Source organism: Fringilla coelebs (genome assembly GCF_963513975.1).
Source record: "Fringilla coelebs genome assembly, chromosome: 2".
Taxonomy (NCBI): Eukaryota; Metazoa; Chordata; class Aves; order Passeriformes; family Fringillidae; genus Fringilla; species Fringilla coelebs.
The window spans coordinates 80,504,956-80,531,724 of NC_140029.1; the positions used below are offsets into that span (position 1 = coordinate 80,504,956).

At 43.0% G+C, this 26,769-nt stretch overlaps 1 protein-coding gene across 4 annotated transcripts in view; it reads right to left on the bottom strand.

Moving 5' to 3' along the window:
• Positions 1-226: 226 nt before the first annotated feature.
• The window catches only part of FAT3 (FAT atypical cadherin 3), a gene marked incomplete at both ends in the record, with an annotated part of 305,089 nt that continues 278,546 nt past the window's right edge, over positions 227-26,769 (bottom strand). For 2 of the 4 annotated variants that reach the window (XM_084226344.1, XM_084226343.1), the window contains 7 exons: positions 227-846; positions 1,446-1,481; positions 4,055-4,114; positions 7,529-7,642; positions 10,316-10,971; positions 12,314-12,467; positions 21,730-22,198. In XM_084226344.1, coding sequence (XP_084082470.1) covers positions 227-846; positions 1,446-1,481; positions 4,055-4,114; positions 7,529-7,642; positions 10,316-10,971; positions 12,314-12,467; positions 21,730-22,198 — 2,109 coding nt within the window. The remainder of the gene's footprint in view (positions 847-1,445; positions 1,482-4,054; positions 4,115-7,528; positions 7,643-10,315; positions 10,972-12,313; positions 12,468-21,729; positions 22,199-26,769) is intronic. The other 2 variants (XM_084226346.1, XM_084226345.1) reach the window with 1 other exon arrangement.

Sequence of the window (26,769 nt, forward strand, 5' to 3'; positions counted from 1 at the left end):
AATTTTGTGATGTATAATACTTAACACAATTGGTCTTTTTGTGTCTGCACATACAGTATCATTTCTGAACAAGTTAATAATGGGTTATACTGTACTTTTCTTTGCCCAATATATATATATAGACACACCTTCAGCAAAATTTCTTCTCAATATTTATACTATTAATTGGACCAAATGACAAAATTAAAAAAAAAGAAGAGGAAGAGGAAGAAGAAAGGAGCTTCCTTTACACTTGTGTCTGCTGCTGGGTCTCCACAAATGGAATGTGAACATTTTCTAGGCTGAGTTCCTCCACGCTTTCAAAGTCACTCATGGCTACTTCGGAGTCATCAAAGCCGCAGCCGGCCGAGACGTCAGAGGAGGAGGCGTTGAGGGAGTTGTGCAAGGATAAGGGCACCTTACCTGCACTAGCATTTTCTGTGTTCTGGCTTGGGCCAGCAGCAAAAGTACTAAATTCGTTCCCAGTCTGAGATCCCGTGGTGTCCGTCTCATTGGGGAACGGGTGGGGAGGGAGGTATTGGCTGGGGTGGAAGTGCGGCCGTCTCCTGCAGTCAGGGCTGAGAGTACTCGCCATTGAGACCGGCTGCGAGGGCGGGAGGGCTTCGTACTGGTCCGGGTAATCCTCTGGAAGAGGAGGCGGTAACTGGTCCTGGCTCAAAAACTCCTCTTCGTGAGGGGGAGGGTAGTCGCTGTCGATGTCGTAGCCACCAAGGTAGTAATCTGTTTCCAGTTCTCTGGTGCTGCCGTGGTGAGCCGAGCCTCCATCCGCCGTCTCAAAATTGGGCACTTCCTCAATGTCGGACAGGCGCGCGCTGGGCATCCAGTCAGAGGTATCCCAATGATACGCTGCGGCAGGGAAGAGAAGCACAGCACTCTGTCAGGAGGAGACCACAGAGGAGAGCAGAGTGTCCTGCATGCATCTGCCTGAGTCCTCACTGCACATTCAAATCACAGCATGCCCCACAGGCCACGGACACAGGTCAGCCATGCTCTGACCAGAGAAGTAGAGGAGGAGAATAAATTGCATTATGATGCTAACGCAAACAAGCAAAGAAACAAAACACGGCCACTCTCAGGCCGTTTTTAAGATGCTACTGGGTTGTATTAGAAACTACAGAGTCCGAGAAATCAAAATGTCTGAATTACTGCTTTTCACAGTTATTTGAAAAAAATCTTTAAATGCAGTCAGCATGCCTACAGAATCTTATCTCCCCTTCCACCTCCAATGACTTCAAGAAAGAAAGTATGCAAGCAAATAATCTCATTGACTGAAAACTGAATTTTGAAACAAAAAAAGTGGCTGACCATTCTCATGCATCTTTTGAACTCAACAGAATTCAAACAAAAGAGTACGCGTGAAGCAGTTCCAAGAAAAAAACCAAATAGATCAAGTCAGTGCTCTGCCCACCCCGGCCCACAGGCAGAAGGTGCCCCAGAAAAATCACCTCTGTTGTAGTTCTGTCCTTGATCCATAACAGACACTGTCAGATACAAAGTGAAAAGCAAAAACTGGTAACTCGGAGCTTGTCACCAGCATTGTATTACATGTGAAAGTACAAAACTCTGCATGCATATTTCTAAAGTACAGCTGCCATGGTGTCATTTTAGTAGGATTTTTAATTATTCTTTATTTTAACGTACAAGATATGCTTGCCTGTCAAATGCAGACATACATAAAGAAATGTTTATGTCGTGTATTATATTCCTTTTCTATCATATCTTAATTATTTACCCTCACTGAACAGATACAGAATTACATTAGAGTTGTAATTCTTAGCACAAAAAAGGGCTATCCACCATCGACACGGCTTATAACTGCAAAGTACATTTTTCTCTCACTTGTTCACTTTGAAACAGAAAAATAAGAATCTACCATTCTCAGGGCCGGTTCAAACAAATCTGGGCCCACCTGGGCTCAGATACCATGGTGATGGGCACGGTATAAGAACCTGAATAGAATAGAATACAAAGCCATTTAATGGGCTATCAGCTACAACGCTCCGCAACCCCACACCCACCTCCCACCTGCACTGCCATGCTAGCTGGTGGGGAGGGAGGCATTCCAGAATGGAGAGGGTGCAGGGGTGGGGGAGAGAGCAAGGAAGGAGGTTTATGTGAGACAAGAGCGGGGAATAAGCTGCAGCGTTTTCTAGATGGATATGCTCTTGTTCAGCCGCATGTTATTTGGCTTCATGCAAGAAGTCATCGGGCAAAGTCTCTGGGTGACATTGCTGGAGGAGGTCTGGCAGGAGACACAGACCCCTGTGGCATCATAACCTCTGTGGCTCAGACACAGGCAAGGGAAGACTTCTCCAGCCCTGCACCTACTCAGACCGCACCTGCCCTTGCTCATCACCACATGGTGCATGGGGCAATGGTGGTTCTTCCCTTGGCTGGATAGCCAGGCAGGCGTTCTCCACCTGCTCTGCCATGTCCTGGAGTGAGCAGGGCTGGGGCAGCTACAGGTTTAGCAGCAGTGTCTGAACCGGCCCTAACCTCTCTTCTGCACTTCTCTCTTCTTTGCACAGTGGATTTTGCTGCGCTGGGGTCAGTGTGATGGCACTGCACCTGAGATGTGTCAGGGCCCTCCCTCTGAGTTGTGGGATCAGGATCCAGAAGAACCTCACTAATTGGCTGACTTGCACAACCCCGGGCAGGTCCCTGGGGCAGGAGCCCCACCCTCCCATGACTCCGTGGCAGCAATTCTGCCCAGAGCTCCAGCAAGGCTAACTATTCACCAATTCCAACAGCTCTGCTGCAGAGGAGACAATCCTAAGAATCCTAAGTTTCATATAAGGAACTGGGAAGTGGGCAAAGCATTTTCAGCGACAGTCTCTTGAAACTACTGCCAGACTGGCTTTTTCTGACCTGTAAAGGATGATAATGAGCCAGTGTTCTTGCTTCAGCTTTCCCTTAGGAAGGCAAGGTCATTTGCAGCGCCTATGGTTTCTTTTCAAGGTTATTTTTTTATTTTTAGAATGGGACTTTCTTTTGAATTAACCTCGGCTAGTTAATTTTTGGGTTTTTTTGATAGTGAGAAGAATGGCACTCTTACACTTCAGGAAATCAATGAATGCAATATTAACAAATACTCAAGTGGCATCACTAGCTAGCAGTAAAAGTGTTTTTCAAAATTACTGTGACACTGGCTCAAGAAAAAAATCAGTAGTTTCACAAAAATAATTTACTTAATCATCTTAATGTATTATGCAGACTAGATTAGCTGAAGCATGTAAAATCTGTCTTAAATTTGCTAAGGACAGACGAAATTTTTGACTTGTGGATAACCTGAGTTGATGCTGAGTTGACATTTGCCCAAGGGTAGGAAAAATGTTGGAAAATAAATAAAAGAAATGCTTATCTATGACAACAAGACATTTCCTCAGTGCTTTATGGAGAAAAGAAAACGGTGATATCCCCGCATTACAGGTTCACTTATAACATGATATGCCTGAGGTTACCCAGGAGGTCAGTGGAAGAGGTGAGTGCTGGTCCTTGGAGCACACTGCCGTGCTCTGTGGAACGGGCACACCAACGCCACGGGAGAGCCACGGCATCGTGGAGCTGTGCCCACACATCCGCTGTTTGGCAGGGTTACCTGGGAGAAACCAGCCACCAGCCAGCCACCACTGTGCTCCTCTCTGTGTGATACCCCTGGGGCTCATAACCCAGCTCTGCTGCAGCAGGGGACACTTTACAGACTTCCCGTGTCATCTTCTGCTTCCCAGTCCTGCAGCCAGGATCTCAATGATATGGCTCCATTATCAGTCTATTATTTTCTCTGAAGGCAATGAGAATAAACAAGCAGAAACATTGACTTGAACAGAAGAGGATGAAGGCTTGACACCTTTTCTACCACCTCCAGTTACCCACAGATATTGTGTGGTACGTTCCTCTGGCATTTTCATGTTTGCTGGTGAACATGCTGATCTGCAAAACCCAATCCCTGCCACAGGATTGCTGGTCAGTGTAGATTAGTGAGGTTCTGCTGGAATGTTTCACAATGAAAATAGGAAGCATTGTTGTATAAGAAGAAAGAAAAAAATTTAAATACCTTCATTTTCTATAGTGTCAACTACATTGTTGACAAGCTGTATGACAGTCACTATGGAAGCTTGCAGGGGAGGGAAAGCAGAAAATAAAGGGAGGGGAAGGACAGCTTCAGGTTAGTATTTAAAACACACATCATAGGTTACCACAATAAATTCTCTCAAAAGACAGAACTGACATTGAAGGAAAAAAAAAAAAAAAGGCTGCTGACCAATGCATGATTTATGCAGCTGGCTGCAGGACATTTCATTTCAGATAACCCCATATATCTTCAGAGTGCTGATAAATTCCAAACCAGCATTTCCAAAAAGGCATATGGGATGATGTGTATCACCTCATAAATTCAAGCAGACTGGTCAGCTGATTCAATTAACCAAAGCAGTATCTTGTCTACCTGACACTAATTTCTAATTCATTCTTGCTTAGAGGTCTCCAGAGATGGTGCTATGTGCTCCAAGGATCGTTATCTTTTAGACCATCAACACCATCTCAGAAATGGTGTTAAGCTCAATCTATTTCCTAAGAGGAATGTTTTACTTATTTACTGTCTGTGCCATGCCCTGCAATACCTCAGGGAGGTTAAGCAGCACAGCCATAATTAGGAGGACACAGCCATGTAGGTGTGCTTCAAATTTTGACCCGTGTTTGACAGAATAGTTTCACAAATGCTTTGTGTGTTCTCTGCAGGCGTTCCAACAAAACACACTTTTCCCCTGAAATCATTAATATAAGACTGTGCAGCTGTTTAATGTGGAGGCCTGTAATGTGTGGTCTTCCAGGTGATCTGCATTTTGCACCACCCAACCCTCCTGCCTCTGGGAACATGAAATAACCCCAAAAATCAAAACTGAAGGGAAAGCTCCGGGTGAGTGGGCAGTGGGTCCTTCCCTTTTCCTTTGTCTTTAGTTATAAGAAAACCCATTTCTTGGAGCAGGCTGAGAAGGGGACCAGAAACGTGGGACAAAACATACTTTTTTGTTTCACACAGCCAACAGACTTAAGAGATCACAAGAATTGTGTTAACAGTGCAGACATACTTTGAATATTTTCACATTTTTGCTAAACATTGGGCATGGGATCAGGTATGTCATCCAATTTCCTCAGTTCTGCTGAGGGCTTGGCAAAAAGAGCCTTGATAAACCAAAGGACCCCTTTTCTGTGTCAGCATATGTGATCAGCATATCTATGCCATCAGCAGCAATAGTAATTGTACAAAGGAGACTTGTATTGGCTAATGAATAATAAACATGATAGAAAAATAAGGGGCTTCATGCAGTTAGTGCTGCATGGTTGGGAAAAAAGATGGAGGGCAGCTGTAAACTACTAGAGGAAGAAACCTAAGAGTGAAAAACAGGTCAAAACCTAGGGCCAGTGCAGTTTTCTTTGCAGCTAAGGGCTGGCTCTGGTGGGAGCTGTGCAGAGCATATTCACAGAAAAGAGGGAATCCCACCCCACACAGCTCAGTGCCAAGTAAACGCTCAAATACAGCATTGCTAGGATTTTGGGCTGCAAAAATTCCTGCTAACTACTCACAGAAAGACTAGGGAAGCTGAGCAATTTAAATGCAGGAGAAATAAGGTGAGAGAAAAAAAGTAGCTTTAAAATCTCACCCCATGTGAGTTTACATGGTAAGACAAGCCCCTGACACAGCAAGAGAAGGCTCCAAGAGCCCTAGAGAGGGTGAGTAGAAGCTGCTTGCACCTCCAGTGGAATTCAGCCCAGTTATCCACTGCTGCAAGATGGGTTTCCCCAGCCTGAAGCTGCCACCCAGTTTCACAAGTCAGTGTCAGCATAGCCATTTGTACATTTGTGTGACACAAGCCTGTCTCCTGTGCTAGCCTCAGAACCCAGCAGCATTGCTCTTGGCTTTGGAGGAAGGGGTTTGGAGAAGGAGCCACTGTCCTGTCTCATCAAAGAGCGTGGAAGCTGAACTGTGTTGTGTTTTCACTGACAACTTTCTAACCTTTGGAGGTGTGTGAAGTACAAAGAATTAAAATGACAAGAAGAGCAAGGATTCATGGCTTCAGGAGGCATATCCATTAGCCCTAAAGTACAGGCATGTGAGTATATAAATGCTTACTTATGCCTGCCTTTGCCCTTTAGGCTCTTTCACTGCAAACCTCCCCTGCTGCTTCAAGCAAACCAGAGCGCGTGGTCTTGCATCGATCTCTGCAAATGACTCAGAAGATTTAAGTTTCTTCCCTTGTTCTCCCTGAAGATATGGATTTGTTTGAACCCTGAACTAGAAATGTTATCTCTAAAGGCCATATTTTAAATGCAGCCTTCACAAAAAATGAGTGGGCACAGAAGATCCAATCCAGCTTCTGTGGGTACTGTGTCAATGATTTCAGTGGAGACAGGATCGAGAGTTCAAAATGTCTAATCAGAATTTGTGAGATACAAAAAGTAACAATGTACAATAAATGACCACTTGAATAATTATTCCAAAGGTAACTATAATGTAAATATATATCATTAAATAACACTTATCCTAAAAAAAAGGCTAAAGAGGTTTTTTTGGTTCAGGGGCAGAAAAGCATTGGGAAGCCTGACGAAAATAATTGTAATGCTTCAGCCACAGTGGACCAAAAGGAACTGCAAGTGTACTTTGCTCTCAGCGCTTTTTCCAACTTTTCAGAGTTCCTAGAGAACAGCTGCACGACGTGACTGAGGAACTGAGTCTACAGACAGTTCATTAACTGGTGGCTGAGGAAATCAAGTATGATTCCTTTGTGACAGTCTTTTTCTGTGTGTCTGAACGAGGCTTCCCGGACATCCACCATCCCTCCCCAGCAGAAACATCTTGACTTTTCTCAGACCCACTGCTCAACAGAGATGGGCCGCAGGAACAAAGGTTTGCTCTGACTCTGCGGACCTTTTAGTGGGCTGTGTATGGCTCTGCCTGTGTCACCCAGGAAGATAATGGATAATGATGCAGGACATGAGAGGCGGGCACTGAGTATGCACTGAACAAGGATTTAATGGTGCTCTATTGTTTGCTGAGCTGTGATTGCCAGGGAGAGGCCAAGACTGGGGACTGGCTCATCCGCTCATTGTTGCGGCTGAGCAGCAGCAGAGTTTTGTTGGGACCATGAATGAGACCGGGCAAATAGCACGGAAATCCCTTTTATTTGACTGGTGAAACATGAAAGTCATGCTCTTCCCAGAAGGAAAATTATAGGAATTCTACAGTTTCACCTATTAGTCAACTTACATCTTGGCAGTGTGACTGCTGTATCATACCTCTAATTTGCTGTAAAGCTTGGTCCTGATACAACAGCCCCAAGCATCAAGATTTTTATTATGTTCCTATAATTTAGTAAGTGGAACACTAATTCAGGGTTTGAACCCATGACTTTCTTACTTTTGGCATTGTTAAAGGGTTTCAAGATGTCACATAAATCTATTAATAATATTAGAGAGAGAGAGAGATAAATAGCTTTTCCCCCAGCATGATAAAGATGAAATCATTTCTTACCATTATCATCACCGGAATCAGACTGGAAGGAGCTGAGGGACTGTACTTCAGAGTTGCTGCCTTTATTACTTCCTGAAAAACAGGTCACTTCTTCAGCGTCATCAACCCCTTTACCTTCATTGACAGCAAAGACAAAGCAAAATGGTACTCTCTAGGTATGCACATTTATCTGTTTATATCATGGACACATTTAAATCCTGCCTTCTATTATATGAGTCAGAATAAAATTATTTCCTTCACACAGAGGACATGACCTATTCGTCAAGAAGGCAGTTGGTGAAGTTACCTAGACTTTTGAAGTGTTTGAAGCCCAAGGAGTCTTTCAAGTGGCTGACAATTGTAATCAAGGAAGAAACATCTGTATTCAATATTGTCTTTTTAGATGGCATGTAGTCTCAAAAGCAATGAAAATGATGACTTAGGGAATGTGGTATAAACAGCTTATACAAGAGATTACAGTTACATTTAACTTTACTGTTCATTTCCTAATTTGAGAGCCTCATTAAAGGCTCATTCAATGCTCAGTAAAGTTACTGTGCATCTTGTTATTCATATCAGTGGCCCTTGGATCAGATTTTAATAGCTCCATCACTGACATATAATAGATTATGCTTCAATTTACATTGCTTTTCATCAGGGACATTCAGTCTTCACAACTCTACTGTTTAGAAATGTAACTGCAACCTACGGTATAAATTCTCCTGTAATTAAGCATATATAAATAAACACATTCAACTACACATTATATGAGCAATAATCAGGAACACAAAAAGTTATTCTTCATTTTAAGCACTAAGATACCTGAGCCAATTACAGATGAAGAAGGTCAGGTGCTATCAACATGAAAGCACAGCTCTCCACCTGCCAGCTGTATGTATTTATACCCAGCACGGCACACCTCCACACGGTGAGAGCTGATTTGCTCCTGCTGAGCAGCAGGGTATGGAGCTGATGAAGTGAGTGCTGCAGTAACAAAACTGCACTGCTTCCCACTCTGTGACAGCTGAGGTCTGTCTCCGTGGTATGGCCTCATGGTGTGCAGAAATTTGTACCAGGACCAGCAGCACCTGTGGCACAAACCCCCAGGAGAATACAGAACAGAGCATATGTGGGGGCTGGTGTGATGATGCTTTCAATCAGCTTAACTATATTTAAAGTTTAAAAGGTCAGACACAACACAACCCTGAAATACAGCCCAAATAAATGAACATTAATTCAATTTTTCACTACGTGACCTTAGCCAGTGTGCTGCCTTGGATGAAAATCTGCAGATCAGGGCACAGCTACAGAATAATGAACTCTGTAAGGCTGGAAAAGACCTCCAAGATCATCGAGCCCAACCTCTGACTGAACATTACTATGCCAACCAAACCACAGCATTAAGTGCCATTCCCAATAATTTCTTGAACACTTCCAGGAATGGTGACTTCACCACCTCCCTGGGTGGCCAGTTCCACTCTTTCAGAGAAAAAGTTCTTCCAGATGTCCATCCTGAACCTCCCCTGGCACAACAGAATGCTGTCCTCTTGACCTGTTGCTTAATTCCTCTCTGTATTACGCAGTTCCCATTGCTTTCAATTATAGGACTGGATTGTGCAGTTTTATGTGACAGTTTTGGTTAAGACTGCGCTGCAATAGGGTTGAAGATCATAGAATCATAGAACACTCTGAGCTGCAAGGGACCTTAAAGATCATTTGGTTCCAATTTCCCTGCCATGGACAAGGAACCTTTCACTAGACAAGGTTGCTCAGAGCCCCATCCAATCTGGCCTTGAATACTTCCAGGGATGGGACATCCATCCCTTCTCTGAGCAACCTGCTTCAGTGCCTCACCACACAGTGTCTCACAGTAAAGAATTTCTTCCTAAAAGCTAATCTAGACCTACTCTTCTTCAGCTTAAGGCCATTCATCACTACAGGCCCTTGTGAAATTTCCCTCTCCAGCCTTCTTGTAAGCCCCCTCCAACAGGTACTGGAAGATGCTTTAGGAAAAATCCCTAATAAGAGAAAACCCCTTTTAAAAAATCCTATATGGTGAAGTAAACATCTCCCAGTCCATATGACATGGTCTGACTTGCAAGGATAGATGATGCTATCTATCCGGGTATTTCCTGCCATGACAGACGATGTGAGATTTGCTTCATCTCCAGTTGAGGAATGGAGGGACCACTTTGTTACCAGGTGAGGAACCCTCAGAGCACAAATAGGGTGAGTGTGGGGATTGAAAATTCCATGGTGGCTCTGATACTGAAAGCAGAAGGGAATGCAATGGCCTGAAAAGGTGATCCTACATATCAAGCCATACGTGATTTTCTGCTTCACTTCACAGACACTGAAAGTAAGGAATATTAGTTCATTTCTCCCTGATGCAAAACAGGATTGCTTCTTGAAGAAGGTTTAAATATTTTTAACTCCCTTGGGAAACAAATAGCCTGAACCTTACAGAATTTATGTTGGAGAATTCTGCTCCAAATTGTTTCTTTTCAATTGAAAGAAGATTGCATTGTATCAGTGAAAAATGCTCAAGAGCACTTACTCATATATGCTTTCTCAACAAGTGAAATAAATGCTTTTAGTCATACTCCATGCATAGAAGGAGAGGCCTTGTATGCCTGGTTTAATTATAACCTTTCAAAATTAAACCAGATCACTTCTTGGAGAAATGTAACAATCCTCATGTATTAGGCTGGAGCACTAAGAGTACCTGTGCCACTGTCCCTGCTGCACCCTGAGGACAACCCTTAACGCTGGCAGGGAAGAACGAGACTGGCACGCAGTGCTACTTACTCTCCGTCCCAGCATCCCACGTGCTCTTCCTGATGGAGTCACAGTCGGAGCGACAGGGAGACACAGCAGGCAGGTTTGGAGCTACACTGCACACCACCACCCCCCTCCTGGCTGTCAGTATGCGAGGGGACTCTGGATGAAACGTTGTCATCTCCTGGTGCTCCACACCAAGCCCATCCACTATCTTGTCCAGGTTATTCCGTGAGTCACTCTGGAAGCACGGGGTATAGGCCATTGGCCTCACTGGCACCTGTGGAGGCCCAACCTCCTGGTAGATATTTCTGCTGTCTCCACTGTTCCTGATGTTCTTGAACTGGATGCCATTGCTCTTGTTGAGCAGGGCTGCAGTAGCTGGATCCTGTACGAGCGTGATGTTGTTGCGGGAATAGTTCTTCCTGAAAACTTTCTTACGAAAAATGATGAAAAGAACAATTAACACAAATATGACAAACAGGACCACGGCTATTCCTATCAGCTCCTCCTTGCCAACGTAGGAATGCCCGGCTTGTATATTGGGAACCACCACGGGGCGCAGACCGCAGTATTGACCCACATAGCCAGGGGTGCAGTTACAGAGAAATGAACCAAAGATGTTGACACAGGAGCCACCGTTTTCACATTCTTCTCTTTCACACTCATCGATGTCTTCTTCACACCTTAAAAGAAGAAAAGGAGAGTCTGGAATCTCGAGAACATCCAAGAGGCCGTCCAGCTTGTGCGTGATGCCGTCTCTTGTCAAAGTGGTGCCATTAGTTAATGCCTTGTGGTACTTTGCAAATTATCATATTATTATCATCTTATTTAATAGCATTTAATTTTTTCTACAGCTATTCCATGGGTTTTCTAAAGACAATAAAATGGAAATATCAAGAAGGAAATAAGAGCTTAAAGCATCTGATAGATATCAAGAAGGAAATAATGCATCTGATAGTAAAAGGCACCTTCACCCTAATGAGGCTTACTGAATGAAATAGAGAATCTGCTTTTTTATACTGTTTTTGGACTACCCCATGGGTTTCAATATCAAATATTAGAGGGGGATTCAAGGAGAAGATAGTTGAGAAAAAATATAGTAAAAACATCAGAATATTTGAGGAGAGGAGAGGAGAGGAGAGGAGAGGAGAGGAGAGGAGAGGAGAGGAGAGGAGAGGAGAGGAGAGGAGAGGAGAGGAGAGGAGAGGAGAGGAGAGGAGAGGAGAGGAGAGGAGAGGAGAGGAGAGGAGAGGAGAGGAGAGGAGAGGAGAGGAGAGGAGAGGAGAGGAGAGGAGAGGAGAGGAGAGGAGAGGAGAGGAGAGGAGAGGAGAGGAGAGGAGAGGAGAGGAGAGGAGAGGAGAGGAGAGGAGAGGAGAGGAGAGGAGAGGAGAGGAGAGGAGAGGAGAGGAGATACTGACTATGTAAAATTGTTTAGGTCAGGAGATAAAATAAACAGATCTTAGAAACGAGGGGGAAAAAAAGAACAGGAACCATAAAGAGAGAGGAGAACTGGAAAGAATTAGAGGTAGCAAAAATACAAACAGCAAACAGTAGACAACCAGATAAGGGACAATCATGTTGATGGGCAGATCAGGATTTTCTACACCAAGTTTATGATCAAGGCAGGGATTTAAGAAAATGACTGCGATAAATTAGCCTTTTATGTTAGGGCTAAGGTGACTGAATAATTGATCCATTTTCAAAACAAAGATTACACAGAAGCTTCCACAGGTTTTACGAGATTGTTCAAAAAGCTGGCAACAGATAGGTGTATCTCAGGGAAAACTGTCTCGAGATAACATCCTGAATCAACAGCTTAGGAAGGAAAGTTCAGAAAAAACATTTCTGAGCATGCCAGTCTCAGGGATTTCTCAGCTGTCATTAGCTCTGACTTGGAATAAGCACTAAGGTTGGGTTATTTTTTGTGAGGTGAATCATAGCTTTTGGGTACAAAATGCCTGATCAAAAAGCCCACCATCACTGAGTCAAAAAGCTCCCATTGCCCACCTGGGGAGGGACACTTACGTTACTCCTGTCAGGCCATTTTTGCAGTTGCAGATGAAAGCATTGCCGATGGGATCACATGAGCCTCCATTCCGGCAAGGATTTGGGAAGCAGGCTGTGATCTCTGACTCACAATTCCTTCCTGTAAACTGGGAGAGGCAATTGCAATGGTACCCTGGGAGGTGAGGGACAGAGAGACAGAAATTAGACTCCTACCACTGAGTCTGTCTAAAAGCTAGAGGACAATTTGGCTGCTTCACACCGAGAAATAAATTGTACTGTGGGGGCAAGGGGATGTTTGCACTCATTCTGGTCTGTCCGTGTGGTCCACAGTAATGCCAGTCAAGAGTCTGTCTATCTGAGACACCCAGGCAATCAGAGCTCACGTCTGCAAGCAGAGGCTGCAGCCCAGACCACCCTAATCGCCATGATTCAGGTAAGAATAAATGTCATTTGTGAGCACCTTTCAAGAAAGGTAATAAGAAATATTCTAGATAAAGGATGTATTTCCTAACTTTCCCCAACTTTTTACATTCCCAAAATGTTTGCTGATAGAGGCAGCCTACTCTTCTTTTGGGTCTTCACCGAAGAACAAATACATCATCTGAGAGCTTTTCCATCTCTGCCCTTTAAAAGAACAGCACAATGGGGATGTGACAGTAACAAAACACCAGTTTATATATAAAGTGCATCATCAAAGCAGAAACTATCAACTTCAAAATACCAGCTGACCTGGGCGATACCAGAACTAATCAGAGCTGATTATGTTCAGTACTAGTGTGCTATCAAATTCTGATTAATCACTCACTGCAATTCATCAGGCATAACAACATTCATGTTGAGGGGGACTGTGTTGGGGATTGAAGCCCCATTTCTGTGGTTTTGGCCAACACAGGGGCAACAGCAGAATTAAAAAAAAAAAAGAGGTTTTAAACACATCAGTTCACCCTGCCAAGTATCAAATGACAAATATATTTTTTCTTTTTCTCTGCCTGTGAGTTCATATGGCACAGTGCCATTAATAAAAACTTTATTTTAAGGTCACAAAGTAATCCAGTGAGGCAGTGCATCTCTTAAAGTTGTGAACTGGATATGGAAATTTGACTGCTTTTTTGCTTGAAAAGAGCATGGAACATGTAGGCTGTGAAAGCCATGGGATGGCTAAGGCAGTCCCTGGAAGTGGAAGACTCTTAAGTCAGAGCTGCTGAGCCAGAAAAATTTTCCTGGACATCTGTAAAAAAACTTTGGCTGATCTTTTAAAAAGCTCCTCATATAATCCAAATGTCCTAAACAGATGTGTAGGCAAGGTTCAAGCTCCAGTTATGGGGTTCACATACTTACTGAATAGAGCATATTAAGCAACTAAAACAAGGAGCCTTCCTGCCATTAATACAACTGCAGTTAGAACTGAAATGGTTGAGTGCAACTCAATTCACTGTCAAAATTATTGGCAATCAAGCTGATGTAGTGGAAATATTATCTCTCAGTGGTGAGCCTTTAAAATGTATTTTTAAAAACTTTCTGTACATCTGGAAAAAAACCCAAATACTTGTTTTAAAAGTTATTCTTTCTGAAAATATGGCAGGAATTTCCAGCACAGTTACAAGGAAAAGAATTTCATGGAAACAGTATGGAAAAACCAGGAGGCATAAGAAAAAAGCAATTCTGCATCAAGACTCCCACATCTTTTATGTCTTATATGTTCAATTCGCCTCGTTCAGCTGCTCTAATTGAATTCTTTCATGAGGACAGGCTTTGGAGAATAAACTTGGAACCAGACTTGCTGGCATACTCACTCAGGAGTCCAGTACTATTTAATTGAAGATAAATGAAATAGATACTCAAATATCATGCTGTTTTCGTTGTCCTGCTACAAGAAGGGAGACAGACACACTGATCTCTCCACGGTTACAGAGTTAAGATAATTATTCAACTTCTGGGCTTCCCAAAAAGCATGTTTAGTAAGCATCAACAAGATGGGCTTATTTCTTTTTGTGTCTTAAAAATATCTCGCTCAGACAATGTGAACAGCTTTCTGGACCTATAGTGATCCAGGTCTGAAGAACTACAAACCTGAGACTGCAGGTAGAATTCACAGCATGAATAAAGAGGGCTGTTTCAGCACTTCCTTTTTATGACTGAACAGTGACATCTATAGTTCAAAAATTTACACTAGTGTTTTGTATGTTTTTTACAGTCTCAATGAGTTTAAGCAAAAGGAGAATGTTCAATTCAAATATAAACCACTTTATTCATAATCAGTTCTGTTGCCTTATGTAACAGCAGAATATGTATGTTATTCTATTTGCTATCTGATATTTTATAAACCTCCATAATTCTAAAGTGATGTTAAAAGCCAAGTTTCTGTTGTCTTTTAACCAAGTTCTCAGGTGCCAATCATTTGTAAGACAAAGCCCTTGAATCACTTTCTTTTCATGCCTTTTGTTTGTTTCAGCTAAGTTCTAAGTTCTGTGACATATTCTGTTTACATTTGTTCATTATAGAAAACTTGAGAAGTATTGATTTGATTAAAAAACTTTTTTTACCACCGACTATAAAAGAAACATGGATTTATGCATTTTATACTAAGAAGAGATGGAACTGAGTGCACCAAATGGGTCAGAACCCTGTTCAGCAGTGTATAAACAGGACCAAAATAAAAATCTGCTTCTGAAAGTCTACATTTTTCACACAATTTGATTTAATGATGGTGGAACACACATCAGATATTAGAAGACTACAGTATTCACTGCAGATTCTAAGTCTAAGGATCAAAGTTAGAAATAAAGACGGCACTAAAAGAAGACAGTATTAAATTACCATATTCATCACTGGTGTTCCCTCTTGTTGGATTCACTGCCATACACCTGCCAAGTCCAATTCACTGGCAAAAGACACAGAACTTTTCTGTGACACACACGCTCAGAGCTGCAGAGCATTCACCCAGGAGGTCTCCAACACAGCAAAGCATATGTCAAAATTCATGGAGTAGGGAAGAGAAGGGCTGATATGATGGCTCAGTAGACAGCATAGAGCACTCAGCCAGAAGACCTGCCAGACCTTTAATCCTTCTCCAAACCTCCCAGCAGAGGCTGTAATTTTGCTGGCTACTGCATATTTTAGCCACATGGCTGTGGACAAAGGCAAATTGTGAAGAAAACCCCTCTGGTTGGGAGTGCATCTTGGGTCCAATAAAGGATTTTTATTATACTTCTAATTTAATATCCTGCTAATGTACCATTCATTTCTTCCCTCTGGTTTAGAACAAGAATAACAAGCAAACTTCTCACATTCAAGGATGAGAAAAGGCTCAATGTACTGTCTTCTCAGCAAGGGATGAAAAATCTCTTTTAAACAATGTAGGGCTTAATCCTGTTCACAATGAAAACATGGAAGTTTTGGAAATTCATCAGCGTTTAAGATCATACAGTCCATCTGAGCTTCCTCCACAAGGAATGGATATTTAATTCCTAGAAATATTGATCTGCACTCTGCGAGGCAGCAAATGTAGTGATGCCACCACAGTGTTTCTTCAGAGGGAATCAGTGGAAAAAGACAGGAAGCTCTGGAAAACACCTCTGAAAGCTTCAAGGGTGGGACCACAATATTCTCAGCATGTGCCATAGCAGCATGTGCCCAACAGCTGAGCTAAGAGCAACAACAAGCTATGAACCACAATACAGCCTTTTCAGGCTGTATCTACGTTAACAAGTCCTGCAGGGCAGCAGCAGTGGCTCTGTGGAGCCAAACAGCTGGTGCTGAGGAGCCTCACCCCACTGTGTGCAGCTCAGGGCTTTGGGAGCAGCTGTCTTCCAGTTCAGCCTGGTCCTGCCCTGCGAGACCTTGCCTCTCCACAGTGGGAAGTAAAGCCCAGGGAGAGATGAGAAGATTCACATCAAATATCATTCATGACCCGAAACATTATGTAGCCATAGGTCTACACATTGTCTTGGGCTTACTGGCTGTTTTATAAGGCTTCTCTCATGCTCCTTCATCAATCTGAGTCCCCTCTACGTAGTTAAATCTTACCTTCTCCCTGTGATGCAAACAGCTGCTCTTACTGCTCTCTTGGCACGTCCCTACCCAGAGGAAAAGGTGTTTTTCACCCCAGACCTTTCTGAAGAGCCACATGCAGTGAGACAGGACACCACACAGGCTCCCTGCCTACACCTGTGTTTGCTTGGCACTTAAGAAGCAGAGGCAGCGGCACAAGGCAGGCACGGTGCCATCAGCAGATGGGGTGTTGTTATGTAGTGAACATCTCTGCTGGTAGCATTCCCAGCCTGAGCATCTGAATGTCTGTCTATCCCAAGGTTTACTTGGCTTTATTAAAGAGGATGCTCCCAACTGCTGCCAATTTTCTCTTTTTTTTCTAACATGTGTATGCTCCTGTTTCTATCTATCCCATGCAAGACAAGCTGGCTTTTATCTGTTAATGTGCTTTGGCTTTTCCATTTGTCTCTCTGTGTAGTTTCTCTCCCTGCTGTGCAGCTAGACCTGACAAACTTGATGTCCAGAAATCGCCCTGCCTTTGACATTGACCACACAAGTTAACTGATGAGAACTACTGAAGGGGAACAGGACCTCTCCCAGCATTTGTATTTTGGTAGGTCTGTAGTCAAACCAGGCCACCTTCAAGTAGTGTATGTTCTTCAGCCATACACAGTCCTGCCACTCCAGATTTAACTTATCTGTCTTCAAACAGATCATTGCCACTTGTCACTTCTTGGTACAAAAATGAACATCATTTCTTTCTATGAGAGGATTGGCGTGCCTTTAAAGTGGAAATTCAAGAACAGACACCTATAATCAGCTATTAAAAATATTAAACACCCCTAAAATTTCTAAAAAAGCTTTAAAAAAATAATTGATGTGCATTTGGTATACTCACATCACAATGTGCTGGGTTGTTTATGTGTGTGAAAAAGCAAGATCAAGAAAATTAGTAAGACCAGGTCAGTTCTGTGGTATTATGACATTAATTTTTCCCTAATTTCTTTTTTATGAATTACCTGATCCTCAAAACCAGCTGTGAGTAATGCTGCCAACAGTATTTAAAGTGCCCACCGCCCAAGTGCCATGTTGCATTTTCTCCTCCCTTTGGATTTTAGCTCTGTTCATGAAAAAAAAAATAAAATAAAAAAGAATAGAAGAAAAGTGGAAAGTGGGGAAAGCAAAATGACTTTATGTCCCCACACTCTGCCCACAGTCCTTGACTCAGTAAATATTTCCGCTCAAATGCTTCATGTTCAAATAAAATCGCCTACTCATATAAGCCATTTACTTTAATCGAAGCCAGATGTGTACAGGACTGATCAAATTAAAAGGAAGTAACTATACTTATAATTGCAGGCTTCAGAAGCATGAGGTTTCTCTCTGTGGTTGAAAACCTTGGTGCAGTCTTTGCATGTGATTACAGTAAAGCTTTCTATTGCTGAGATTGCTCATACTGTTACTCATGCAGATAAACATACATTTACTATGGGCAGCTCTGCAAGTGCCACACTATTATTAAGGTTGTGTGACATTTCCCATTTTAAGACCTCAAATTCAGCAGCTTATAGCTTAACCACACTTTAAACACTTGGTTGAATTTTCTTGGGAAATTTCAGTTCGAAGAGCCAAGCTGTTTCTGAAACTCACGCTGTTCATCAGGTTTCAAAATGCTAGCTTTCTTTAAAAATAGATTTACTGACCCATACTTATGGATAGGGACTGGAAGAATGTGGCCTATACTTCAGGGCTGTGGTTTCCACTGTCTCCCACGAAAACTGTCCTAAAACTGAGTGTGTCTCTTTCTGCTATGAGTCTCTCGACCTGTCAGATCCAGTGAGTGCTCATGCCCCTCTGCCAACTCCTATTTAAGCATGCACTCCTATTTAAGCATCTCCCCATGGGGTCTCTGGACACACAGTCCCCCTCCACTGACATCACTTGGACAACACTGTTGCCTGAGAGCAAGCAGAGATTCATGTCATGGTCACTTTCTGATGGCTGAGAAACCAGAGTTTGAAAGCAGAGAGGCTTTTCTATTACTCCTGGAGTTCCCATCTGAACTGTGCTCTCTCATGCAGGCTGGGATCCCCATTCTGCTCTGTTCCATGTGCAGAGAGATCAGGCAGAAAGAGCCACTGTGGGTCAGCTTAGCCCTGTGCCAGCCCTGCTTTGGGGCAACACCTCTGTGGTCAGCCCTGAGCTCTGTGCAGCCCAGGCACAGCCCTGCCCTGCGCCGGGCGCTGTGAAGCTGCTGGGAATGCATCTGTCCAAACCCTAACAGCAGCAGCATGGACACACTTCCAGTGCATACAGAGAGCTTCCCCAAACAGGGCCAGGGTACCACTCTATTCCCATAACCATGGGATGAAGTGAAAGGCAATTGAGGCAGCTTTTTATTAATGGTGAACGGGGCAGTAGGCATTTCTACAGAAAGGAAGATCTCAGGAACAGAGCCAGAACAGGGAATCTCAAATTCTCTATAACAGGAACACTGTGTTGTAGATGCTCAATTTATGCAAATTACATGTAAATTAGACATGGCCTCTTTGACTTCTGGTATGTAGCCAGCAACTCTTTCATGTTATAATGTTGGGTAACCTTTGCTTGACTGTTTTCTTCTTAAGTTAGTTATAAATCTCAGCTTTCTTTTTCTCTCTCCTAATTTTCTTGTAAAGCACAGTAGGTTGTCCATGACTACATATGAAATCTACATATGTATGTATCAGAACTACATATGAAATCTACATATGTCCATAACTACTATATGAAATCTGCTTTGTAAAATTTGAACTAGAGGGTTCATTTATTAAAAAAAAAATCTTATGCCAAATACTCTCTGTTTAGAAAAAGGAACATTATTTTCCAAAAACTGAAAAAGGAGGATAATATCATAGAAAATATTAGTCAAGAGATCCTGATGGAACTGAATGGTCTGTGATTGGGAAAAGGACCTTTTCATGGTATACTTTTGCATTCTTCCCCTCACTAAAAAAGAAAAAAGCTGCCATTTTTGTTCTTAAGAAAATTCTTTAGAAAAGGAAGTTTTTTTTCTTTCTTTCTTAAATGGAAGTCAGCTGCTAACATCTATGTCAGCAAGTGCAATGGTTGACTGTTCTTAAAAGCACATTGCAATTTGCAGCTCTGCAACTAGGACTTGCAATGCTGATGGACTCTCGTGCTCTTGGAATTTTATTATGTGGCCTTTCAGCACATGGAGGACACTAACAACAGAACTTCTTTGCCTAGTGGAAGCAAAACCACCCATGCCTTCCACTTTAGGGCTGGGCTGTAGAACCACCGACATACAGTCAGGGCCCATTGCACTGGAATTATGGCTTTATAACCATCCTTTATTTACACACACTGCTGAGACAGTAAAAACAGCAAACAGATTTTTTGACGGCAGGCAGCCAAAACATCCCTGCAGGGCACATGCCCCTCTCCGAGGCAGGAACACAGGCAAGTCAAATCAGTTCTGTGACTGCCTTCCAGCAGCGAATTTTGTTGATGTGAAAATGGTATGTGCCATTCCAGTAATAAGATGGGTCCAAACTTCAGGGCTGCTTGTTTCTCCCTTACCCTGTGTCTCCCCTAAGTTTGAATTGGCATGCACATGGTGCTGGGGAAAAAAAAATTACTGTAAGGAGTTCTGTTAGAAAGGTTTCAATTTACTCATCATGAGATTACTGAGCAATACTGTAAATAGACTCAAATAAAATCAATAGAAGGAACTGTTCTCACGCTTCCTAGGATGTGAGGCGAATGGGTAACCTCATTTATTAAGTAGGGACTCTGAATCAAAGCCATCATACAGACATTCCCGTACATACTACAGCCACATTTCCTTGGAATTCCAATAATCATGATTAGCAATTCTTCCAGTGGCTGCAGCATCCTTCTGCCTCAGAATTATTTTCTTTTGCTCTTGTTGTTCTGCCCTCCTTTTCTCTCCTTCCCTTGGTAAATAAAGACCCTTAAGGAGAAACACACAAGCAGCAACTTTTCTCCTCATGCCCCACAACACATCCCAGATTACCAGGGCTGTACTTCATTCCTTCCAACTGTCCTCTCATTTCTTCCCATCAGCAGCAAAGCTGATAGCATCCCTGATGCATCATTTGTGATAGCATGGGAGAAGAGGTGGCTGAATCAAAGCCAAAGACCCAGAGGGGATGCTAGCTGAGACAGCCCAGCACGGACAAATCCACATTTTCAGGACTTACTTTATAGGAGTGGGGCTATCCAACTGAGAAACCTATCACAGTTTTGCTCAGATCTCACCACATGGTGGTCTTGAACTGATCTGAAGTTTAGGCCTAAAAACTCTGTGTGGTGGAGGGGACTCAGAAAGGAAATATGAGAGTCAGGCTTAAACTAATGAAAACCAGAAATAATAACTATGGGTGCAAGGGAGTTGCATGGACACATTAAAGCACAAAGCCCTGGGACAGTGGTTAAATGCTCCATAAAACGAGAGTTTAGGTGGGAACTTCCCTAGAGAACCATGACCAAAACTCACTGACAGAAAGGGGATGGAAAGCTCTGAACTTGCAGAAAACCTCTCTGTTGAGCAACCTCCTTTTCAGAGGAAGTTTTATTCTGCCAGAAAAGGTGTGCAAGGCTGCATGCTAATACAGTATGGAGAATTGGAGGGGAAACTCCTACACTGCAGAAAGAGAACTGCCCGAGAGGCAATGTTCTACATGCGTGCCATTTGCTTTTCTCCTGCTAACATGCTGACTGCTCTGGTAACTTGTGCACTGCAGTAAGTCACTGGTATCAAATGACACAAACCACCACAAAACCACTGGATAGGAAACTACAACACAAGCACAAGCGTCTAAATCAATGCCCTATAAAATTTGGATAATATTACTTAGACCTTAAAACACTCATACCTCCAAGAAAGCTGTAAAATACAGTTCAGGGGGGTTTATAATGGGCCCAACTTGCTATTTGCCATGCAGACATGTAACAAAATTACTCACTTCCAAAAGGATGAAGGTGTTTGCGGACAGCTCAGTAATTATTTGTGACAGCTTCGGAAACAGAGTAAGGCAACACTGCTGTTACATCTGTGATGGACATTTCAAATCACCATCTTTGTGTACAGCCCTCAATGCTGTAAGGATGCTGTAAATGGATTCTGAAAAATCCAGCTGAACATTACAGTAATTGTAATTCTATTGGTTTCTATAGAAATAGGATTATACTAACAGCCAATAAATCAATTTCCTCCTGGAACACTAATGCAATAAGAAGGGGTACCATTTCACTGTTATTTATAGAGCAAACAGCTTTTACCCAATTTGCAATACCTATCAGAGTTTTATAGAGTTCATGAGATTTTTCAAGCATGTTGCTGCATAAAACCATCTCTGGCAATAAATTACAGAGGAAAACGGGGAGGGGAAAGCCCATAAAGTAATGAAAGCATTTACCACCAGATGGCACGGCAGTACAGGTGCCGCCGTTCTGGCAGGGGTGTCTCTCACAGGCATCGGGATACAGGACACAGCCGAGCTTCAATTCCGTCAGGCCGACCACTTCTGCGAAGCTGCTGCGCTTGTTCTGCAGGGGCAGCTCGTTGTTATTCAGGACCACTGAGTCCAGGCAGCCCTGGAAGCCGCTCAGGACCTGCGTCGTCCTCTTGTCGGTCAGGCTGCGGACGTTATCCACTTGGACCTGGGCGCCGAAGTAGACGGAGCTATCCGTGCTGAGCGTCTGGAAGTAGAGGGGAGCTTTGCGGCGCTCCACGTAGCTGTCGTCCAGGGACAGGCTGGTGAAATTGCGGTTCAGCTCCAGGAAGACTGAATGCCAGCTTCCATCGTTAACGGCCCTTCCAGAAATTCCCAGGATTCCTGGGCCACTTCCGCAATCCAACTGGAACCAGAGTTTGCCATCGACGATCTGCAGGAGGAAAACAGAAATCAAACTGCTTCAGGCGCTCAGCTGTCTCGTAATTCGCTCTCACAGAGAATCTGGAAGCACAGAGAACTTCTAGACAGTCTCTGCACACTGTTAAAGCTGCTCTCCTACATGACACTAAAACAGCAAAAAGCTGTGCCTTTATCATGAGCAAAAGAAAAATAAGGTGGAAAATATCAGCTAACTTCAATTTGCCTGAAACCAATTACTGCAGGAAAACTAAATACACAGAAGATCATATGGGTGAAGAATACAGTGAAAACTGGGATAATGATATGTTTTTACTGAACAGGATATGGACTTGAGGACCCTTGTTCTGCTCTTGGCTCTGCTGTCGAACAGCTGTGTCTTTCTCAGCAAGTCCGAGAGCTGTGATTCTGCTCCCAGGGGTTGATGTTATCAAAAGGATGGTCGGGGCACAGGATCACCTCTTAGTGTCTAAGAGGCTTGTGGCAAAGCCAATGGCCACACTTCCAGCTGGTGATGTTGGGTACTCTGCTCATGCAGACATCCTGTGCTTCTGTAACTTTAAGGAGCATCTCAACGAGGTGCGGATTTTCCCTTGAACATCACAAGTTCACTATCACTAATTACAGCAGTAAGATATTAGTTGACCAGAAGTCAGTTATTTCATAAAGATGCAACACAACCTGCTCTGTGTATACCTCACAGATGACGTAAGATGGGTCTTGCTTTTCTTTCTTTCCTAATATTTATGCTGGACTCATGGATTTAGAGAGTTTGTAGGGGATTTCTCACTCTCCCTCCTGTCCCTCACCCATCCCAAGTCCTCGTAAAGAGAAAATCTGTGCTAGCCAGCTGGGGCAGGCAAAGTGCAGAGTGAGGGAATGGAGGGAATGGATACGAAGTGCTGCTTTCCTGATTAGCAGTTTACCCCAAGATTTTAGGTTTCTCTAACAGATGGCATATAAGTTTAAAATGGCTGACAAGGTTGGAAATAATTTCTTATGGCACATTAATTGGATTCAAGTTCTCTGAAAGCTCTTCCAAGTATTTTACCTTTATGCCATGCTCTAGGAAGTATTTATTTCTGCAAATCCCATTTTAAGACAGTTCTGTCCCATTATTTATCCCCCTGAAAAGTTCAGGGGCTGTGTCATTTTTCATCCTTCCAGGCAGTTCACACGGTCCTCTCACTGGTGCATTTGTTACAGAGACTGACTGCTCCCACCAGAAAGAGCAGAGTTTCCATAGCTGTCAATGTAAGAACCGCACAGAACTTTGGTGGCCTGCTGAACTGGAATGGAAAATACAAATGTGAGGATGCTGCAGTGTGTCCATCTGCCTTTGGCCATTTTTGGCCATTTCTAGCACAAACAGTCATGTTAGATGAAGACATCCCTTGGCATGTGACTGTGTGCTCAAACTCTTCTCAGACAGGTTCCCTGATGTGGCTTGATGGTAAACAGGAAAGTGTTAATCTACAGGAGTAGGCCGTGTTGTCTGCCATTACGAGCATTTTATGTCCTTGGAGGTCGGCAAACCTACCAGGAGAGACGCTAAAGGGAAAATCTTGAACTCTGCAGATCTCCGGATTTCTTTCTCCTATGCAAATCCTTGGTTTCTTGACTGGCTGACTCTGAACTGGACCTCAAGCCAAAACACACTGGGCAATCAGGGGATAAACCATGCCAGTCCTCTGCTTGGTGACTGCTCAAAAGCATGGACACAGAGGTGCCAAGCATGGGGCAAGCTCCTCAGAGATGCCAGTTGCCCACTTACTCTGCATGGTACGAGGGGGCGTAGAGGAATGAACACACGTAGAAGGAGCCAAGGGAAGGAGCTAGAATTAGCCCCTGCTATGAACAACCGGCTGTTTGGCAGTCCCTGATCTGTAGGATGTAATGAAACTGAGAAGAAATCAGATCTATGACTGTAATACATGCTTAAGGGATGGCTGTTGCTTGATACTCCTACAGCTCAATCAAATAAGGCTAATGGATGTACAGAATAATGAGGCTGGATCATTTTTCATTAAAAAACATTTTCTTAAAGGACTCAAAACTCAGCTGTAAACAGTTTCTGTAGATTGAAATTGGGTCTGTTAAAACATATTCTCAGGAGGAATCTTGGTAAACAAGATGCCCTGATAAACAGAGAATTTTTTCTCTCCAGAGATGGAGCAATAGTTTCTTTCCTCCCCGTGCAACAAAACAGTCCATAAACACTGAAGGTGCTGCTCAGAAAGTGTGGTCTGTCTCACCAGGAATACAAATCAAACAGAAACATGCCTGCCAACGTATTACACTTTGAAAAACAGCCATCACTGGATACACAGATAACTTGTTGCTTACTTAAAAGGCTTTTTTCCTATGGAAACCCTTATACTGATTGTGTATAATATACATATACCTCCCCTATGACTACTTATGCCCTGAAGGACCTATTGCTTGCATGTCTATTACTCTTACTCACAGAACACGTTTTTCCAATTATCTTTATAAATACAACACCACATTTGAGCACCTGGGATAAATATTACACCATTTGTACACAGAAAACTATGATCTAAAAGATTTGCCAATAAAATATGTTTTATACATCTTTCTCATCCACTTTTATTTCTCTTTACCAGCAGATGATCTGACATGCACAATAAATATATATTGTCTGGAGGGTTAAGTTTCCTTCCTGTTGTTATTGAAGAAACACGAGTAACCTCTAACTAGAATGAAAGATGGAAAGGATGGTCTGATGCTTATAGTACTAGCCTAAGACATGACAGATCTGCATGGGAATCCACACTCTGCAACATTCTTCCTCTGAGATCTCAGGAAAGCCATTAGTTTCAGGTCTCCATCAGTAAAAGAGGGGTAACGTCATTTCCCTACCTCACACCATTGCTTTACAGATACATACATTCAAGGCTGTGTGACATGCCCAGGTACCCCTAGCAATGGGACCCTAAAAGCACTTTCATTAATCAGATGGTCATGGGCCTTGCTGTAGAGGGGCTGGGAGGAAGTATTTGTTCCCTGATGGACTTTGAGGAGGAGTGGGGAGAAGAGGAAGAACTGGCAAGGAGCAGATGCTGCAAAGGGCTCCACTCTTGAATACTCAGCAGCTGGACTGGCCAGGCAGGGAGGAGATTTTTCCACCTAACAGGTAAAATTGCTGTCCCCACTCCTAAGCACAGAGAATTCAACTATCACTCAGCAACTATTTCCTGGTGTTCCTGTGATTCCTTGTAGCCACTGGGATGTCAGGGTCCCTGCTCAGTCCTCAGAGGGGGTTCTTTGATAATAGCTTGGACCTCAGTACCAAGAAAAGCTGAACTTCAAGTTAACTGAGGGACATTGAAGAAAAAATATGGGCATCCAGTGAATACCCAGGCTCTTTTCCAGGCTCAGCAGTAATCCAGACAATGACCTCAGTGGTTGGTCTGGTTGAGAGCTGGTACGGTCAGACTGTCAGTCCAGCACTGAACATGTGGTGTTGCTTTTTTCATCCATCTATGTGGTGCAACACTGCAGAAAGCCTGAGTTACTCCATCTTACAGCAGAGACATGCAAACCTTGCAGCCCCTCACCAGTGCAGCCCATGGCACCAGCAGAGAACCTCTGCACCATGAAAGCAGAGATACTGCTTCATCCTAGCTGGGCAGAAAATTCCCACAAAGATTCCACTTCCCAGAGGCTCAGGATTTAGCTACATCTCAGTTATAACAATTATGACAGGGAGGTTAGTGTACACTTAAGCATATATGCCACAAGATCTCACCTGCAGAGCAGTTAAAAGAACAGTGAAGACTCCAAAAGCCGATGCAATCTGTTACATTTCAATAATTTCATTCAAAGGGCAGAATGGAGCCAAACACATACTGTAAATTATATTAGAATATTAGTCTGGCTAAGATGTTTGGCTAACATCCATATTTGTGTATCAACATAGGTAATAAAATGATCAAATGGTTCTTCTGAGACCACCTCCAGCTCACACGGTCCATCTGCAGTCAAACACCATGGATACAGCATGCTGCCTCCTAATCTATCTGGGGAAATATTTCGTTAGCCGAATCGCATTTCAGGTTCGTTTGTGTAAATCGGCGTATTTAATTAAAACATTACTCCTTTCAACTCCAGCCACAACTGGGATCATATCCAAACTTCAGTCCTATCCAGCATAAGCCATGCAGCAGTAATGCATTAAAATGTGTAATACACACTTAACTAAGCCACGCAAAGTTTCACATTAACTGCCTCGACTGAAGAACATATGCTTGCCCTTTACTGTTTAGCTGCAATATTTATGGCATGATGGGAAAGTCTTTCTTTACCTATTTTAAATCCTTAAAGTTTCACAAAACAAGATGAATCTCCATTATATTCCTCGGGAAAAAAAATAGAATTCTCTTCTGCAATGGCCTTGTAATGCTTTAGATGGTTAAATCTTACTTTTCTGAATTAGTTGCTACATAGGTAAAAAGAAAAGGGTGGTACTGGTTTTGGGACATGCAATCTTTCCAATGGAAAAAAAAGCCAACATTGATCTGCATCTCATTTTGCTCCAATTGTCTTAAAAGAAAGAGCATG